Here is a 20,472-nt window from a genome sequence, read left to right as displayed (position 1 = left end):
GCAAACTTATAAATAACCTTGCAATTGGTTAAAACCATATTAAAACCATATGAACAAAGACATAAAGCATTTGGTTAAGGGGGCTCAGTAAATGCAGTAATCCTGTTGAAAGTAATCTAACCAGGGCAGATCCATAGCTTAGGAGTGCCTGCAAAGCATGGCAATAGTTATGGAGATGGCAATATTTCATATGCAGGAGGGCATAATATTCTCCTTAGGTGGAAATACTTGCTATGAGTTTTTTTCCACTTTTAAAAAATAGTTTTGAGTCGACAGACTTCCTACTAAAAGCAGGCTTTCATGCACTGAAGTCTATAAACATCTTAGTATCTGCTGAATGCTCCTGATGATCAGAGAATTCATTTAAATCCTTATTTGTGTTCAAGATCAAGATGGCTACTGCTCACACTAGCTGAGAAGAAGCTCTTGGAATTCTGATCCTTAAAATCAGACTTCCAAAATACTTAGCTGAAGATAGTGTTTACAAGTTGGCTATATGCATTGGCATTTACTTATCTGGGCTTTTTTTTTTTTTTTTTTTTTTTTTTTTTTTTTTTGCTTTAGCCCATTGGTTTCTAGACTAGATTTTTTTTCTAGACACTTTAAATTTTGATGAAATCGCAATTCTCAATTTTGACTCCAGAACCTGATTCTTAAAAGAAGTCTCATAATGTGACAATCACTGTGAAATTCTGTTTCTGAACAACTTTGGAGTATTTTCTGCTTGTGATGGTCCTGCCCATGTCACATTGTCAAATGGAAGCCAGCTGAGGCTTGCCAGGCAGGCAAAGAAATTTTACTGTAAATTCCCTGTGATCTGCTTTTAACCTCTTACTTTTCAGTTATGCTTTAAGATGGAAGAATATATTTAAAAGGAGACCTAGTGGCTTCTCTCTCCCCACATCTTTTCAAGCAAGCTGTTTGCTTTGAGGCACTGCAATGTGATGCAAATCTGTAGTCTGTCGCAGGGATGCTGGTCCATGCTGTATGTTCAGCATGAAGATACTGCTGGAACAGTTTATGAACAGCATAGGGACCTCCAAAACCTGGAAGCAGCAGTGTCTCAGGGTGAAAAATCACTGTGCCCCTCTTGGTCCCTGAGATTATTGAATTCAGGTGTTTCACTTACAGAAAAAATAAAGAAAGGGCAGGTTGTGTCAACATTATAGGTGTCAGCATATCTTTCAGTCCTAAAACCTGTAAATCCTTGCAAAAGGTACTCCTTGTATCTTGTAATATCTTAAAATAACAACATTCCTACAATAAGTTTGCCGGCTTTGCTAATGTAATTTCTGGTTTTTTGGAGCAGCTCCCAGTGCTATGATATTGAAAATGAGTCCTAGGCATTTGCCACAGCTCTGCAAAACCATGCTTTTAATTGTAACAATAGTGCCACTATTGTGTTTATCTCCTCTGCCATCCAAAGAATTCCAGGAGTTGCATGCCTGCACACCAGTGGGATGATTGACATTGTTGTAACAAGGTTAATGTTTAAACTTCCCACCCATAATAACTAAAATATCCAGAGATAAGGCTGAAAGTCAATTTGTAATTATCCCTGCTGTGCCAAGACGTTGCAAAAAATTCTAAGTGGAAGGTAATTTAACTTTTCAGTCCCAGCTGTTAAAAAGTGGTAAGAAGAAGGTGAAAAGCTTGGGTCATTTGTATCTTGAGTTTCCAGGGAGGAGAAAAAAAAGGAGTTGTAATTCCTCCTCGCTCAAACTGGGAATAATTTTCTCTGTGTTCTACTGAAAATGTCCTTTTTATGTTTTGAATACATTAAGTTGTTTGCTGGTTGTTTACTGTCCATGGTACATGAAGGGAATAGATCATAGTTAGCAAATAAGCTACTAGAACGTTTAGTATAGAATAATTCAATTGAAATGCATTTCATACATAAAGACAACATGTGATAATTATTTGTAGTTATTCTAACTAAAGCACCGTCCTCAGAAGAAACAATATCCCTTCAGTCATATGTTCTGTGGCTTCTGTGAATGACCCATATTAATTTGATTTCTAGAAACTGCCTCTTTAAATTGATGTTGGGTAACTGCTTTCCTAGACTATTAAAATAAAGGTATTACATCATTGTCCAAACACGTCTGCTTCAATAAAAGTATTTGTTTGCAAAAAAATATATATATATTTTAAATCTTTTACACAACCATCAGCATGCATGCCATTTTCCATTTCAGGCTAAGCATACATTTCAGATGTGGAAAAAGCAAGCATGTTGAAGTAATTTGAGGCATGGGTATAGTCAGATCAGTTTTGGTAATCCAGAAGGGAGGGGTGCCCAGTGTATTATTACGTTTCATATATTATTTTTCAAGAGATGGATGCAATCAGTCATCTTCTCGCATATGGTTTGAAAAAAAAATTGTCTCGCTGGCAAGTAAACTGTTATTTAAGTACACAATCCACAGTACTACAGAAACAGTTTTGCCAAACTTGTCCAAGTATTCTCACATCCTTAAAGATGGTATAAATATCATTTATGGCAAGCAGTTTACTTCAGACTATATGGAATGCCTTCCTGCTCCCCTGATCTAAGTGTCCCAGTTTGCATTATGGCCTTTATTGCTTCTGTTTGATGGAGTGATCAGTAAAAATTTAATGACACTATAAAATAATAAAAATGTCATTAATTTACCACGGATCCTGGATGCAGTGGTTGTAAAGTTACATTAATAAACAGAATATTTTTTACAACAAAAAGCATTGTTACGTGGGAACGTATAAATAACACACATAAATTTAAGAGCAATTTTACTGTTAGCACACACATTATTATGGAATAGCCAATAAGTGTATAAAACATAGTATATAAAATTTTATGAAAATATACTGTGCACATCAAAAATTCAGCTTTTATCTAAGTGCAGAGAAAAGCCATTATTGTGTGCTTACTGTTTCATTGCTGTTCTTTCACAAGATCACAATTTTATATTTGTTTCTAGTCATTTGAAGTTTGCAGCCTTTTCCGAGGCAGGGGCTAAGGCTTCCTTTTGCTTTACTCCCTGCTTCACTGAATCATTCTTTTTACCTTCCACACGTGAAGAAGGAATTGATACTTTCTGGCAGAACGTGATGGGAAAAGTTGCTAATTTAATGCAAAGCTAAAAATAATGCCAAAGGGGTTGCAAGGCTTGCTTGGCGACACTGGAAATAAGGGATAACTATCTAGCAGTCTATCTGTCATCACTGGGGCTGCTCCATCACTGACTGTGATAATATGTGAATATGATGGATGCCACAGCCTTGTGGCTCATAACATTTAACATTCATCAGCTCTCACTAACGGGGGCTTTATAATTTAAATATCTTTATTTAATATGCAACATCTACCTCATACATCATAATTTCAAAGCACTTAGAGAACCAACAGTCCTGCAAGACAGTTGAGCAGACTTTAATTTTTTCAATAACTTTTGCGTTTTCTGCATGTTTGTGACTGACAATGCATAAATAAGTGCCTAATCATATCACAGAATGGAAAATTAAGGTTTGGCTGCTAAGAAGGTTCTTTTTTCTCTTCTTTTTCTCATTTTGAAGAAAGGATTATTTTTACTACGTGTTCAAAGTATAAAGAAGCACAAAGGATCTGATTTGTATTAGGAAGTGCCTTCAGTTTTCTAATGCAAACTCTAGCTGACTGTGTTGATCTTGTCATGAGAAAGGGTTGTCAGTGTCATATCCTAAAACTTTTTTGCTGAGATTTAAATGGAAAAAACCTAAAGTAACTATAGAGTATAAGCTCCATAGCCAGCAAAAAAAATAAGAAAAAAAATCTGTTCAAAATAGGGGTCAAAAGTGCTTTTCACAGGGGAGAAAACCCCTGCATCTGTCCATAGCAGTGCACTTTATAACCAACTCACCAAAATTTTCTGCTAATGGAGGTTCAGCAGGCAACAGTAGATGCAGTAGCTGATGTACCTGTGTGCAGATGTAAGGCATGTGTAGGTAACATATTTGTTCTTGCAGCTATGTATAACCATTTATTTTTAATGAAGGGATGTAATTTTTTTTTTTTAATCTAGGATATGAAGTGGAGAATCGATCTTCCTCTCAGTCATACTAGTGGAAATGTGTACTTTTAAAAGATTCTTAGTCTATTTTCTCTAGCATGAGTTCAAGATGGGGGCAAAGACAAATCCCACCGTCAAGGATTTGAGCTTAGTGGGACAAGTTTCTTCTCTTATAATAAATGTCATATGATTTTTTGTGTTTCATGGAATTGTAAAGGCATCTACTAGATAAAAGCATTTTTAGTATTGAGGAAGATTATCCTGTTTTTAAAAGTCCTATGAATTTGTGTAAACCCAATGCAAATATTGACCAGGTTTTAATATCACTAGGATGATTATTTTCAGTAAAAAAAGCAAGAAAAGGAATTAATTTAAAAGGCATTTCAAGGACCTAAATATATGTATCTTTGTTAAAGCATTTCATGAATTAGGAGGCAGTTATGAAATAACTATAAATACAGCTCCTTTCTTTGACAAGAGAAGGTATTTTTATGGCGTAAGTGCTTTCATTTTAGTGATTCTGAACCTTATCATACAATTTTACCTTTCCATGTCAAAATATTGATGTTCTTGCAGAAACTTTCTTTTTTCCTTTTTTTTTTTTTTTTTGGTTTTCCTTTTTTTTTTTTTTTTCTTTTGTAAGAGAATATTTTCTGGTAAAATCAAAGAGAATGAATGACTAGAAAGATATTCCAAATGTGCATATTGATATGTAGCTGGATCTGTTGATTTTGATAGAAGAAAGGTATTTCTCCTTTTTCTGAAACACACTTAAAGGCTGTTCTTCCAAGAATACTGCAGGTGCTGTATTAACATCCTTAAAAAAAAAAAGCTTTTAGTGCAAATATTTTGAAAGAGAAAATAAATGTGCCAAAAGCTGTTTTCTTAGCACTGATCTTTGTTTTTATCTCAACTGCAAATCAGCCCTTTGCAATGGAACACAGTATCCTTGATAAACTTATTTTTCATTCTCTCTACCAGTAAGACAGATTCCATCCTGGTGATTCAGGTGTATTGATACATTGCACAACATTTTTCAGCAAAATATTGGGCCTCTAGTATTTTAGTGCCTTTCTACAGTCAGATTTTATTTGTAGCTCTTTCTCTTCTCTTGAGTTCCTTTGTGTATGTAAGCTCCTTCATCAACCATAGATTTTACAGAAGAAAACAAGTGAAGTAATTAACCAAATATAAAATGCAGAGTTATTTTGTCTGACAACTGGGAGATTCTGATTTTAAAAATGCATTTAGTACCTGAAATGCCTCAGCTGCATGTTGTGGCAAATCCAGTGTCAGAATGAGCTTTCTTTTCCTCTGCAAATTAAACAGAGAATAATTTTAAAAATCCATGGTTGAAGGCACCGAAAGCATGAGCAATCAAAACATTCCTCCCTTTTCCTGATGAGTTTTCATGCTGAAACACAATGACAATAGAAAAATGAGAATATTGGAAAGCAGGAGTAGTTGGAGGTGGGGCAAATGAGGAGTCAAGGCCATGCTTTGTCCTGAAGAGCATTTCCAAGTTTCTACCATCTTTTGGGAGAGACTCTCCCAATGTTTTCTCCTCGTGTCTAGTATGCACAGCACAGAACTAGGTCATTGAACAATAGACTGAACAGCAGTCAGCACTCTACTTCTGCATAATGCATTAAGTATAACATGGAGAAACTGCTCGTGGAGCTGAAAGCTGGTATTTCACGTCTCTAAATTCAAGCTGACATGACATTTAATATTGTTTCATAGTAATGAACAACAAAGTCTCATTCATTCACAAGTACAACATAATGCCAAGTTTAATCTGAAGAGGTAACAACAAGGCAAGAGGGAAAACATGCTATGTTCCTTCAAATGAGAACGCTAAATTAATGATAACCATTGAACACTCTGCCACTGATACACAGCACTACAGAGACCACTATTGAGAGACAATATTACACTGCCTTTAGAGTGCCCTTGTCCAGGAGTGAGTGAGGAACTGGGTCTACATATAAAATACCTTTCAGTTTCCACTTTCTGGTTCCAGGTTTCCTATGGAGGTCTCCTGCTCTCAAAAGCTTTCTGTTTTTCTGGGAGTGGGCATTCTTTTTCCCTTTTTTTTCTTTTTTTTTTTTTTTCTTTTTTGTCTTCTTAAGTTCCCTATTCACTGAGGTACAACTTAAATTTCTAGACAAAATAATGTTGGTTCTGTCCTCTATTATTCCTTCTTTCAAATATTTGTCTTTGAAAATCTCTGCATAAAATTCAGACTTGTGTTTTCACAGAGGTATGAATGCAAACCTAAATCTCAGAGTGGGGGAAAAGTGATTTTTTTTCATTAAAATACCAGTGTATTTTAATACAAACTCTTTTTTCAGCTTCTGAATTTTCATGTTTCCCAAATGCCGATTGTCTTTTTCAGTTTAAGTTGGAAAATAAGTGGAAAGGCAAAGTGAGCAGCATCCATCAGCACTGTGTGCTGCCAAGAGTGTTTTGTATTTGCATGTACAATCGTTTATGCATTATGGCACTGCAGATCAAAATAATCTCAAAGTTTCTGTATATGTTTCACATTTAAAACTGATTTTCATAAATGCAAACATTCAGAATCTGTAAAAAAAAAAAAAAAGAAGAAAAAAATTATCCCTGAGCTAAAATTCTAATTAGATGCATTCATTATTTGTTCAGATTTAAAAAATAAGGCATGTATCAATGCATATCCATATGCACTGGCATATAATGAGAACTATCCTATATGGAGCATTAAGAGTCCTTCTGTTCTTTTCCAGGAAAGAACAAGGTTTGAAAATTTAGGCCCACAGTTAACAGGGAAACCCAGTGAAGATGGAAAAATTGGCCCCGGTGTCATCGATCTTACAAGGCCAGAAGATGCAGAAGGTGAGTTGCAATTTTGACCATGGGTTATTGAACACTGCACCACAGGATGATGTGGCTGAAATACTGCCAGTGTCATAAGTACTGCCTGTGTTACATTCCAGGGTAACACTTGATCGATTTCTGTCTGAATTGGTGAGATTTCAGTAGGTCCATAACAAAGTGTGGAGACATGAACAGGACTCTGTAGCCCTCTTAGCCCTTCTGCAACACAACTGTCTTTTCCCCAACCAGCTGCCAAATACATGTTTGCATTTTATACTCTTACTAAAATTTTAGGAGACATTGAGAAAATTATCTCAGGAAGGATACATATTCCCCATTTTTTTAGTGTTTAGCAACTTTGAAGATGGTTAGAGCATTGTCAGAAATCTGCCCATCGTGCACCAGCTCTTCAAGATTTAGCAAGCAGAATTCTACTCATAAGCAGCTATCAAATGATAATGGAAAAATACTTCACATTTTCTGTACGAAAAAATAGATTTCATTATATAAGGCTTCAGAGCACTCATTTCAGTGATATATATATTTTTTTTTTTTTTTCAAGCTCCAGGTGGAAGTCAGTGTTTATCAGGACTGACTTGAGTCTCTCGCAGGATTACCATGCATGCTCTGGAAGTGGATGTCACTGGGATCCTCTCTATCATATGGCACATGTACATATGTAGGAGTCTGAATTTGTACTATTCAGATAGAATATTATGCAGGATTTTGCCCCCTCAATTTACTTCTGTTTGAGAATAATTTTGCCCTTTTTAGACTGGGGGAATTCTAGTAATGGCCTAAGAAGCTTAAAACACCTCATTAATCCAAACATCTGACAAATCCAAAGTCTGCTTTTTTTCTTGGATCAAAATAATAGGACCAGTAAACTTTTGGGAGCTGTTATTTATGAGCTTCATTTATTCATCCTTAATACAATTTTATTGGCCACTGTTGAATCATCTGTACACAGAAAAAGAAAAAAACAAACAGAATGTAGGCAAAAAATAACATTCAGACAGGTGTTTTACAACAACCTTTTTTTTTTTTTTCAGCAAGAAGGAATCAGGAGATACATGGAATTTCCAAAACACTTTTTGACCAATCAGTTATTTATAAAGTGCATTATAAAGAAGCAGTCATCCAGCAGATATATTTCATATTTCAACATGTTGTAGAATATTTTTTTTTGGTCAGTTTGGGTAAAATTTGCAAGGGGATACTTACAGATACACAGTGACTGGTTCAGATGGCATCAGGCCTCTGACCCCATTGTTGGTTTAGCTAATTTCCTTCAATTCATCCATTCTCTTCCTAGTGCCCTTAATTGAGTGTCTTGATACCCCTTGTGGTGCTGGCAGCCTCCCCTGTTACTGGATAGTGCAGAGAGGAGCTTTGCCATATGTAACCCAAGCTACAGTGATGTGTGCCAGTTTAAGGACAGTGTGCCTGTCTTTCTAGAGCTACTGAAGGGGGCACTTTGAGGCATGGGGCTTTGCCACATTAGAAATCTGAGTTCATGAATGGATTCAGATTTCCAGAATTTGTTTAGCAGCCAAGAGGTATCTCTGGAAAAGAGATGCTGGGTGCATAGCACTGCTGATCTGAAAAAAAACATTGGCAGGAGTTCTAAACTGAGCTGTTTATTTGTCCTTCTCATAGACAAGGTGAATTTAGATGTTAGCTGGATGGAAGAAAAATACATTCAAAATATAATCTGAGTTTTGCCCTTTATATTTGGCAAGCAGGCTAAGAGATGGCACTTCTAGCCTAACATCATTTACAGTGGAAGTGCATCGCAGACAGTGCTGCTGAAATATCAGCAGTTACACTGTAGTCTCTGATATCCTGTGCCATGCTACAGATTGCCCAGCTTCTAATTATTGTGAAAATATTACAGCTCTTTCTAAGCTTGTCAAAGTTTTTTATGCGTGTTCCTATTATTTTGTGCTTCCAAACGTCAGCCCTGGGTTGCTGTGAAACTTGAAAGCTTATTCTTTAGTATCATAGAATCATTTAGTTTGGAAAAGACTCTTAGGATCATCGAGTCCAACCTAGCATTGCTAGTTCCACCATGAATCCATGTCCCAGAGTGCTACATCTTTTAAATACCTTTAAAAGGGGTGGTGACTCAGATACATCCCTGCGCAGCATGTTCCAATGCTTGACAATTCTTGCAATGAAGAAATGTTTCCTTTTTGTCAAATCTAAACCTCCCCTGGCACGACTTCAGGCCATTCCCTCTTGTCATGTTGTTTCTTCCTTGCAAAAACAATTCAGAGCCCCACTTCTCTGCAGCCTCCTTTCATGTTGTTGTAGAGAGTGATAAGGTCCTCCTGAGCCTCCTTTCCTCCAGGCTAAACATCCTCAGCTCCATCAGCCTCTCCTCATCAGACTTGTGCTCAAGATCTGTCACCAGCTTTGTTTCTCTTCTTTCACCCCCTCTAAGAATGCCTTGCTGCATTTCTTTGTGTTGCCACAGTCACATTCTCAGCTGAATGTCAAAGGTTCCTAATAGGTGCAGTCATGTTCTTAAGACTTCGTGTGTTTCACACCTTCCTTTCTGCATTGTCATTTTTACTTTAAATCTTTTTTTCCCCCACTTTTTTTAGGTACTATTTGAATGCAGGTTGCTGTAGAAATCTTTAGCTAATATTTCTGTGGTTTATGTGTACTTTTACACAGATAAAACAAGGAATAAAGATTTCTGAAGAGATGGATGTTAGATCTGCCAGATTGTTTTACTCTCCTCCCCAGAATTTTAGGACTTCAGACTTATGAAATTCACTACATTCAGGGAAGATATTAACAATTTGCAGAGTGTTCTTTTAAAAGAGTGGTGGGGGCAGGTGTAAAGGTGGGGCAGTGGTGTAGCAGATTTTTCCTGAGCTAAGGATTCCAAATTTAGTCCCACTGCTGGCCATAAACAGGGGGAAATGGAGTTTGGGTTGTTCTCTAATCCCCCCAGTGGTCTTAGAGCAAAGGGGCTGTGGAAGTGCAGTTCCACTCCCTACCTACCTGCACATCTGAATTTCCATAGGAAACCAAAGTGTGCAGAGACATGGTGCATCTCTGTCCATCCCTGCAGGCATTTGAGATAGACCAGATCTAGGAAGTGCTCCTGATTCCCACAGATTTGACACAACATGTAAGGTCCATGTAATTTTTTAGAAGACATATCAGCAGACTTCTGTTTATGGAATGCCTTTGTAACAGTATCTAGCAATGATTCCTCTCTACTCCTTACATCTTTTCTATAACATATGGCTGTGGTCTGAGTCTGACATGATCAGAGTCATGTTTTCCTGTAATTTTAGGAGTGCTTGTGGTACTGGCTTATTGACCAGAAGGTGAAGGTACGGGAATTTTTTTTTTTTTTGAGTTGTGAATTATAAGTATAGAAATTCGTTAAACTTAGAATTTAGACAAATGTGAAATAGTATGGAAGGATTTTTTTTTTAGCTCATTGTCCCTGCCCAGTATATGAAAACCTTTTTAAGATTAATTAAAGGTAAGATTTAATTAATGGTGGCTAGTAATACTTTCAGAGATACAAAGTTGTCTTCAAAGTTTGTGTTGCTCAAAATGAGCTAACAGACATCTGAATGGAGGCCTGAAAATCATTAGCAAGAGTTTTATATTAAATATGAAATAAATCAATATTTCTATTACTTCCTTAGCCACCAGCAGGACTGAGCTAACTATATTAAAAATCATGCTCAAACTGTATTTAAAACATTGCCACTTACTGTGACACCATTGATGAATAATCCACAGCTGTTAGACTTGTATCATTACCTGAAATCCCAGTTGCCCTGTTAAAATATGTGATACATTTGTAGTTAGCAAAATTCAAAAACACAATTTGAAAGCCTCATAAACATTTGGTGACTGATATCCAAAATTATAAACAACAGCCAGTTAGAGAACTAAACAAGGATTTTTTTTTCCCCTTGAAACACTAACACTTTAAAGAAAACATAATTCTTTCTGTAGGTGGCTTCATAATTTTGAACATTTGAGGTTGTCAGTGCTAAAATAGAGCTGACAGGGATGGACACACCAAGAGAGCTTTGAATGTAGTTAAATCTAAACCCTCTCTTGAACATGACTGACATACATCAGCTGACCAGAGTGTGTAGAGTGTAGTCAGGAGTCATAGGACATCCCTGTTTAAATTTCAGGTTAGAAAACCTATGTAATACTAAAGTATTTAGCATACGAAATACTAAAGTGTCTTGTTCTCAGTTATTGAGAATATTGGATGATGTGAATAAGTTTTTTTGGTTCAAGTTCTAGAAAAAGATTTTCCTTTCACAGAAATGCTCACTTTCGGGTGATGGTGCTGGTTCTTTTGAGTTGTAAAATGTGCTCAGTGTTAATGGATCCTTCTGGTTTTGTGGATGTGGTCAAATTCTTGCAAATTTGTAGTAAGTGTGTTAAGATTTTGTTTTCTAGTAGATAGAAATCTGCAGGGTAGACCTAACCTTTCTGTTGACAATTACTGATTTTACCTTACCTCAGGTTGCATTGTGGTTTCCTTCAGCAGTTGTATTCAGGGATTCAAATTCCATCAGGACCTGATCTTCATTTCTAACAAAGAATTGGATCTATTAAAATGTAGTTTTCTTGATTGGATGTTAGTCTCAGAGCAAAAACCTCTGAATGTTATTGTTTTTCCCCTATCTCACAGTGAGATTTTGTAAAAGAGAGAAAATTTATCTGTAGCTGGTTTTCCTTAGTGAAAATAAGATGCAGTGCAAAGCTAAATTATTTTTTAGAAAGCAAATAGAATAGATGAACATGCCTTATTAGTACTTAATATTTAGTTCCATGTTCATTCAAGTTGATATTTTAGAATCAGGGACTTGTGAATTAAATATTTGGCCTCACAGTTTGCCATTTGGGAAACATACAAAAAGACTTCTGGGTCCTGTTTTGATGTTTTCATTACCATTTTTCACACTGTAGTTTTCTTAATTCTGTAAACCTTGTGTTTAGCACTTGCTGCTTCTTTCTTTGATACTATTCTACCACTGTGTGTGAAAGTTAGGTACATGTCTGCCAGTTTAGATGGAAACAGTTTTAAATAATATGGTGAGATCTGTCTCTCTGCTTTGTATCTGTGTATTTATCTGTCCTTGTATTAGACTAATGAAACTTTTTCAAAGTCTCCCAGAGGATAACTTTTGCTATGAAACCAGCTGTAAAGTCAGTTCTTAGAGTCCTCAGCATGGGATTGGCATCAGCCCATCTCCTTAAATTCATTGATATAGTGTCAGAGGCCTTAGTGCCTGTATCCTCCCTTGCAGTGCTTGGTGTCTCTTCAACTTCTAAATTCCTTGGGTTAAAGACTGTGGTTTTCTACATATCAAATCATGGCTTGAGCTTACACAGATTTAAGCTTTATCTGTGTGTCCTTGGAATCTTTGAACCATGCTCCAAGTAAACTAAACTTGCAAGCCAGTTGCAAACTGGATAAAAATTGGTAATTGACTGGTTCCTGTAGTAAGGCCTTGCTTAATGTTATTAATTCTAGTTCAGCTTTTGTTCTGAACCTGATTTTGGACCTCAATCCAGACTCGGAGGAGAACAATCTGACCTCATCTTTTAGAAGAATACATTCCAGTTCATCAGTAAGCTTAAGAACTCAGTTCTGCAGCATTTCAGATGATGGGTGTGTTGTCAACGTACAAAGTCAGTGAATAGCCCAAGATTCCCTGCAGTTAACAGTCAACAGTCTGTCTTTTCCTGTGCAGGAAATCAGCTCTTCCCATTCATATTTGGCTTGAGCTAGCCGTGTTGCAAGGAATGTTGTAGCAAAATGGGAGATTCTACCTGTCCAAAAGCAAGGGAAATTAAATGGTAGAGAAAGAAATGGAGTTAGGCATCATCAAATATTTAAACAGTTGCCAGAACATGATAAAAAAAAGAGTAGTTGTAATTGTATCAGCAGCAGTGAGTGTGGAATCTTGTGAAGGAGAGGAATGATTTAAGTGAGGAAAGACAGGGAAGGAACATGGGAGAAACATGAGAAATCTGAGATACAAGGGGAGCAAGAGGCTGATCTCTAACACGGAGGAAAAACTGCCACCAATTTCTGTCCATCTGTCTAAGTGTCATTTCCTCCCTCCCTGGCAAGAGGGCAGACATCATGCCCAATGCCTGGGTTTTGCACACTTATTAGGTGTATTATTAAAGGAGCACCTCTACCATATGCTCAAAGCCTCATAGACACCCAATAGCAAATAATTGCTTATACAAAAGGGTAAGGGTTTTCTTCCCTACTTCAAAAAAAGGTTGGCTTTGAGCAGCTGAAGAGGCAGGTGAAAGGGAGCCATACATTTACAGGCAGATCAACCTTGGCAGGCTGCCAGGACGATCCAAACCTGTGAGGTAACTTGTTTAACACCCTCCTGTGCAGAAGTGTAAACAGCAGGTAGCACAGGCAGGGTAAAGCATCACCTACTTTTGTGACAGTGCTTCATAAACACCGGAGGAAAGAATTCCTCTCCACGCCAGAATTTGTCGTGCATAAATATTTGTAATAGTTGCTATGGCAGTTGAGAGGAGAAAGATGAAAATCAGAAAACAGTGAAAGCTGTCTGAAAACAAAGAAATGTATCCAGAGAGTAAGCTCAAGTACTGGAATTTTTATTGCCCTGAATTCTTGTTATAGGCCTTTGATTGCAAAAACACCACCCCAAAACAAAAAAAACCCAAACCTTCCAAATCTAATAATTGTACCTTTATATTTAAAGATAAAATATATCTTTATATTAATATATCTTAGATTAATAAGCCCAGATGCTAGAATGTGGACTTCATTAATTGTAGTCGCCATTTTTAACATCCTTGAATCTGATTGTGCCTTATTCTTGAGCGATATCCTTACATTTTTCAGAATATCTCATAACAGATAGGAATCTGGGATGAGGTACTTAGGCATGGTATTTCAGTTGTGCTGGATGAGATTCTGTGCTTCAGTCCTGGAGTAACACAACACCTGCAGATGGGAGAGGAATAAGATGTCTTTAAGAACCACCCCATCACTTTTCTGATGGCAGACACTTCGTGCATCTCATTGTTGCCAGCATCCCCATAACATTTTAGTGGGGGAACTGAAAAACCTGTGCTGGGAGTGTATGGGCTGATATTTCCATAGCACTGAAATTTATTCCTCTCAAGACACTAATATTTAACATATAGTATGCTTCTCATTTTCAGAATAACAAATCTGGGTATCCTCCACAACTGTTACCTTTTGATTTTCAACTGCCTTAGGTATTTTTTTTTTCTACTGCTAAATATGAGGCTTTCTTGTCGGACTTTTCCAAGCTATAGTAATTGATTCTTATGGAATAGTATCTTTATTTTAAAAAAATTATACTTGAGATTTTTGATGTTGTACAATTGACCACTTTGCAATGCCCTGAGTTTTACATAGGGGCCTATTAGCACAGTTATAACTAAGAGCTTTTCACAATTTCCATTATATAGTAAAACATTATTTTAAGGAATTTAGAAGGTGGCTGTAAAAAGGAACTGTGGGCTGCAGTTTTACACAGAAAATCTTCACCCATGAGAAAATTATTGTCACAAATGCTGAAAGCATCAGTCAGTATGCGTAGCTATTTTTAGATGGACTGACTGAAAAATTAAATATAGCAATTCAGTGGTTTAAAACATTTTTTCACACTCATATACAGCCACCAGGTGTAAAACACCCCGTGGTCCTGATTCTCTCAGGGTTTCTTGGTAGTGCTCCAACATGACAAAAGAAGCTTGAAGCTCCATAAAATAGTGTAAAATTTCCAGGCACAATTGAATTTTCAGTTGATGGAGAAAGCCACCATTGTGTCATACTGAGTGAAGGAGGGAGGAATCTTGCCCTCCTTCCTTAAATCCTTGAGCACAGGGAGTGGAGCAGAAATATGAACACGCTAAGGAAAGAACATCATATATTCTGGCTAAGCGCGAGCAATTGGTACAGATTCAAACAAGCCCTCTTTGTACAACTGTCTATTTTTCTTAGTCTAAAACATGAACAGTTTAGTCCTTCAGGAGCCTCAGTATCTCAGAAACAGAAAAGGGTTTAGGATAATTTGCCTTTCTTCCATGTACATATGCAAAGTGTCTAAGCAAGTGCCTAGTGAAGAACTTGGTAGCAAGGGGAAGATATTTCCTTAATTTGTACTTTGATTTAATTTCACAGGATCAGTGGTCCAAAGAGGGTGTAGTGTGAGCATTGCAGCATCTTCATAAATTCTGAAAATAATAAATGATTGTGTTTTCAATTTGGCAGGAGTCGTTTCACAGGAATTTAAAAAAAAAAAAAGAGGAATGATTTCTAAATTTTCATGTAAGCCCCTCTTCCATGGTAAATACTATATTTTTTATCCAAACCAGGTAACTGTGGTCACATATTAAGACATGACATTGCCATACTTATAAAAACATCTTCCTGGTTTTGCTCACAAATCCCAAATGCCCAGGGGTACATACCTTACTTGAAAAATTATCCTGAAGAACAGCTCCTGTTAACATGCTGGTTTTGCTTCCTTCTCTTCATGTTATGTTATTTGCTAATTATATCAGTTGTTGAAATATCAGCACCCCATGTGAAAGGCAAGAAGAAATGGCCTATGCATATCCTAGCCCCAGCTCCTTGCTAACTACTGATATAACAAGTGAAAACAGTTAGCAGTGGATGGAAGGAATTAGTTGTATTGATACAAAGAATGATGTTGCATCATTCAGAAAGTGACAAATTATTGAAGATAGAATGCAGGAAATGGGTCCCTAAGGCAGTGGCTGCAACACATTTCAAAATCTTTTGCTGAATATCCTGCAAATTTCTTAATGACACGTCATTTGAGGGAGGTAGTTTTGTAAAACCCTCTCCCGTTAAACACAATTCCCTTTTACAAATTACATTGTACTTAAGCTTTTAAAAATCATTGTTTTGGTAAAGAACGTGTGAGCAAGCAATGAACACTTTTTAGCCCCACCTTGAGCAATGCATCCATCAAATATGAAGTCAGACTGCCTTCTTTCTCTGTCCTTAATTCCCATCTGTCATTTCTCCATCTTAAAACAAAACAAAACATTGATTGAAGTATGAATGGATCACTACGGCCCTTGTTCAAACAGGACTTTTTCAACAAAAAAGCTTTTAGGGATGACTGAAGACTGCAGAATTAGCCCCTGTATTTTAAATTAATGCTGTATTTTCTGGATGTTCTAGATGACACTCATGTCATGAGAAATTTGAAATGATGTGACTAACAGCTACACTGGCAGTAAGGCTGTTACTTTTATGGAAACTTTTTTATGTTAAATAGATTAGTGCATACTTCTTTGTATTGCTTTGACTTTGAATACAATTAATACAGTAACAACAATTTCTTAGCTGGTAGACCAGATGGGGTTTTTTTTCTGAAAAAAATCAAGTCAAATCCACAGATCTTGTCAAATACCTAACAATAGCTGTTAGTATTTTTTCTCTTGGACTGGGCTGTTTCCTTCATGATTTTCCTTTCTGTGGGCCTCTATTTTCCTCAGCTGAGTATGAAATAAAATATCAAAGGGAAACAGCAGCAATGTTTGTGGATTGAATAATGTAGATTGTTGTTAGATCTGATGACTGGCAATCCCTTACTTCTGGCATCATTACTTAGGCTGAAAAAACTTTCAACTTAAATATGATTCATATTTCTTTTCTATCAATAACATTAATGTCAGAATGGGGTTGTTAGCATTTAATTAATTATCTGTGAAGGGTCTTGAAGTCTGCAAGTGGCACATGATTGAAAAATATGATGACACTTAAACACCTCCCCAAATTTATAGTGGAGGCTGCTTCTTCATCCCAGTTTCTCTATAGATGGTTCATGGATCTTCACAGAGTAACTCTTATGTTAGAGCACATGTGTGACTGCGTCAGCCACCAGGAGCTAAAGCCAGGCCTCAAGCCCTAATTAATTCAGTTAATATCCCATGTAATTTAAAGCATTATTTTATTGTTTTAGCTACAGTCCATGCCAAGTTTCCATGAGGGTTAGCTTTGCCATAGAATGTGGTCAAGAAATCTAAACTGTTTGTGTAAGCCATCAAGCAAGTAGCTACATTTAGCAGTTTTAATTCATTTATATAGCACAGATTTGGGCAGGGCTGGCTGTGAAGCGTGGATGTGCTAGCAGCTTATTTAGAATTATTGGTTTGGTATTTATTAGGGCACTGCTAACAATTCAACTTTAAACACTGGTGAGCGAATGGCGGGGCCGAGAACAGTTGCTTTGATTTCACACGCAGCAGATATTCCACTCTTAATTTTAGCTTTAGACTTTCAAATGGGGAAAGATGTATGTGCAGGTTGTGAGTATGGCTGTGAAAACTGGTGCTGTGTTTTAATTGCGATTAAGTATTTTGCTTGCATATGTAAAACAAATGTACTAAAAAAAGTAAACTCGCTGCCACCAAAACTGAAAACAAGGCACTCTGGAAAATATATGCTGATATATAACTGGCTAGAATTTCCTTCATTTTGCAAAGCCACGAGCCACATGCATCAGCTCACCACAAAGTCATTAGGTCTTTTTAAACTCAGATGAAAAACATTAACAAATACCACAAAAGGCTTTAGTATGGCCCCTTTGTTCATTCACATATGGCAGTTTATAACTCCTGCACCACTTGGGTCGTGTGTTTGTTTAAGCTGCCTCCATCAGGCCAGCCCTGAAAGAACAAAAGACATCTTGAGCGATCCTAAGCAGGAAATGGGCTAATCTAAACATGGCTTGTGACACTATAAGTAGAATAGAAAGGGGAGGGATTGATTAGTCATTAATGTCCAATTGACTCCATATGGATGTTGCAATAATAAGGCCTTTTTCAGTGCAGTAGCGGAGTTATTGAATTAGAGGTTTATGTTTCCTCAGAGCTGACCTTGGGGAATTCCCAGTTGGTTCTTCTTGTTGATGTTTTAAAGAGAATGGAGTCTCTTAGCAGGGAAAAGGAAAGTCTTATCATAAGGAAGTGTTGCTTGGATGTAGCTAACCTGCGCTACGGTATATTCTCACCTTTTAGTACTTAGTGCATTTCAGAACCCTTGCAGGTGAAAAATTTTAGAGGCCATTTAAATATTGGAGCATTTCGTGAATTGCTTGTGGCTTTCCCAGTTTTTCTCCCCATTCATTCGCTGACATGCAGCCTGTGAGAAATGTTCACTGCTCAAATTGCAGCTGAATAATATTTGTTTAGCATTTGGAACAAAAGCTGCCTGACAAACAGAACATTTGTGTCACCCCTGTTCCAAACCTTGCCATGTTTCCAAGTGGGTATTTTGCCAGTGATGACAAGACAAGCCAGTGAAGAGTGAGAAAATCTGAATGGTGTTGGGGATGAAGAAATAAGAGGCAGGCAAGGGGCAAACAGATAAATGTTATTCTACAGCTACTACATGTCACTTAGATTACAGTGAAGTAGCAGTAATTCTTGTAACTTTCTCTAAAATTGATAACCCAAAATATTAGTTAAATGACAACTCCTGTGCTCTAAGCTTGTCAAAGCTGCTTTTCCTGTTCTGTTCTTTCCATATTTGTCTTTTTCTATTTGATTTTAACTACTGCTGTATGTTTCACACAGGCTGCATTTGTCTGTACACAGGTTAAGAGCAGCACAGGGCACTACTAAGCTGGTTTTTCATGCTCCCTGTCTTTATGGCTTGTCCATCTTTACGAGTAACCCATCTCCTGCAGTAAAAGAGTGACTCCTGTTTGCATGTTTGTTCAGGTTCTGGTCTCTGCAGTGCTAGCTGTACTACCACAGACAGGGCCAGGTATTTTGGATGTCACAATCAGTCTTTTCCAAACCAGGCAAATATGTCACCTCAGCTTAATGAATAACTGATGGTAGGAGCTTTACTACTGACTAGTCATTTTCATTCCAGGAACCTAGAAAGATTGCCTTTATTTCTATGTATCCTGTCTTGGTGTGTGTCCATGGAAGATGATCTGCAGTACACATTCTAGATTAGCCAGATCCATGATCTGAGGGGGGAGTCAGGGGAAAAGTATCACTTCAAACATGAATCAATGGCCATGCTGTGAAGAGTCATTAAGGAATAACAGGGTGACTGACAAAATCTCTTTCTTTTCGCTGTCACTTCTTTTCTGTCTTTTCCTCATCTTTTTCTCAGCCTTTTTTTTTTCTCCTTTCTATCACATCTATTATTGTTTGTTTTCTGGTAACATGTAAAGGCCCAATCTCAGGTTTTGTTAGAGATGGTGTGCAAAATGGAAGGTAACCGACATCCCAATAAAGACAGTAGGATTAACCCTATTGTGGCCAAGATTTCAGGAAACTTGCTGAGGGATGATGCCTAGCCTAATATTAATTTCATTAGTAAATGTAAGAAACTCAGATAAAGACAGGAACAAATAAATAAATAAGTAAACAATGTAAAAGTTGTTATTTTATGTTTCTTAACATTTATTTCACATGAGGATGTTTATCTTTCTTGATGATCAGATTATTTTATCCTTCTAATGTTCTCTAATTAGAGAGCTATTTAGAAATGAAAATATTGTTGGAAATTATTTTCATGAAGCTGTAGCATTTTTAGATTTAGTCTGTGGCATTTTCTTTGCCTCAGTATTGCCCCTAGAGCAGCATAGAATACAGCTTTCACAGAGGGGCTGCCTGCCACATATCCACAAAAAAAAAAAAGAAAAAGAAATCACTCTTCTTTAATCTGATTTTAGTTCTAAATCATCAAAGTTATGACAAGCTGTGCAAATGCAAAGGATCTAGGAAGTAAGGCAGCGAACACTTCCAGAAGCTGAAAGTGTCACTTTGAGGACAGCCCCTGTCTTTAGGCCAAAATATAGAGTCCTTTGCCAACTAAGACACTAGGGCAGCCAAACTGTACTGCTTTTGCAATAATTATAAATTCTGACCAGGCTCTTAATTCTGAGAATCCCTCCTCCTGTGATTGCAGTATGAGCAGTAACTGGCAGATAGAGCATAAGTTGCTATAGAGAGACAATTACCAATTCCTTCTCCTGTCTTGCCCTTCACCAGTAGTATATTTCCATCTTATCTGTTATTTTGGGTTCATTAGTTGTTAGAATTTCCAGAAAATATTTTCAGAGCGATTTAAAACACCTACTTTTTTGCACTTGCTTATACCTTTTCTTTAAAAATTCCAGGTGTCTCTTTGAGCCTCTGTCAGAGCTAACGATAATTATCACAAAAGGAAAAAAACTCCATACTTTGTTAAAGTTGAATCTGTTGAAATCTGTTGAAATTGTTTATATAGGGCACAATAAAATCAAAATATCTGCCTGACAGGACAAAGTACCTAAGAGCAACTAGTTGAAAGCTTGTTATGTGTTTCAACTTATAAGACCTCACTGAGCATGTGTGTATTGTATCATTAGCACCTCATTTCTAATCTAAAAAGGTGCTTAGGCCTTCTTACTTCCCCCATAGAATCCCATGCTACAAGAACTATTTTATTGTAATGCTCTATATGCTGAATATAATTCTGTGGTTCTGAGACAGAAGAGCATGAAGATTATATTGC

At 36.9% G+C, this 20,472-nt stretch overlaps 1 protein-coding gene across 17 annotated transcripts in view; it reads left to right on the top strand.

The window, feature by feature from the left end:
* Positions 1-20,472, top strand: part of SOX6 (SRY-box transcription factor 6) — a 374,568-nt gene that overhangs the window by 334,348 nt on the left and 19,748 nt on the right. For all 17 annotated transcript variants that reach the window (XM_038139352.1, XM_038139350.1, XM_038139349.1 and 14 more), the window contains one exon: positions 6,797-6,905. In XM_038139352.1, the coding sequence (XP_037995280.1) occupies positions 6,797-6,905 (109 nt within the window). The remainder of the gene's footprint in view (positions 1-6,796; positions 6,906-20,472) is intronic.

The sequence above is a fragment of the Motacilla alba genome, chromosome 5, assembly GCF_015832195.1.
Source record: "Motacilla alba alba isolate MOTALB_02 chromosome 5, Motacilla_alba_V1.0_pri, whole genome shotgun sequence".
NCBI lineage: Eukaryota > Metazoa > Chordata > Aves > Passeriformes > Motacillidae > Motacilla > Motacilla alba.
The sequence above is the reverse complement of the archived record's forward strand: the minus strand, read 5'-3'. Positions and strand labels throughout refer to the sequence as shown.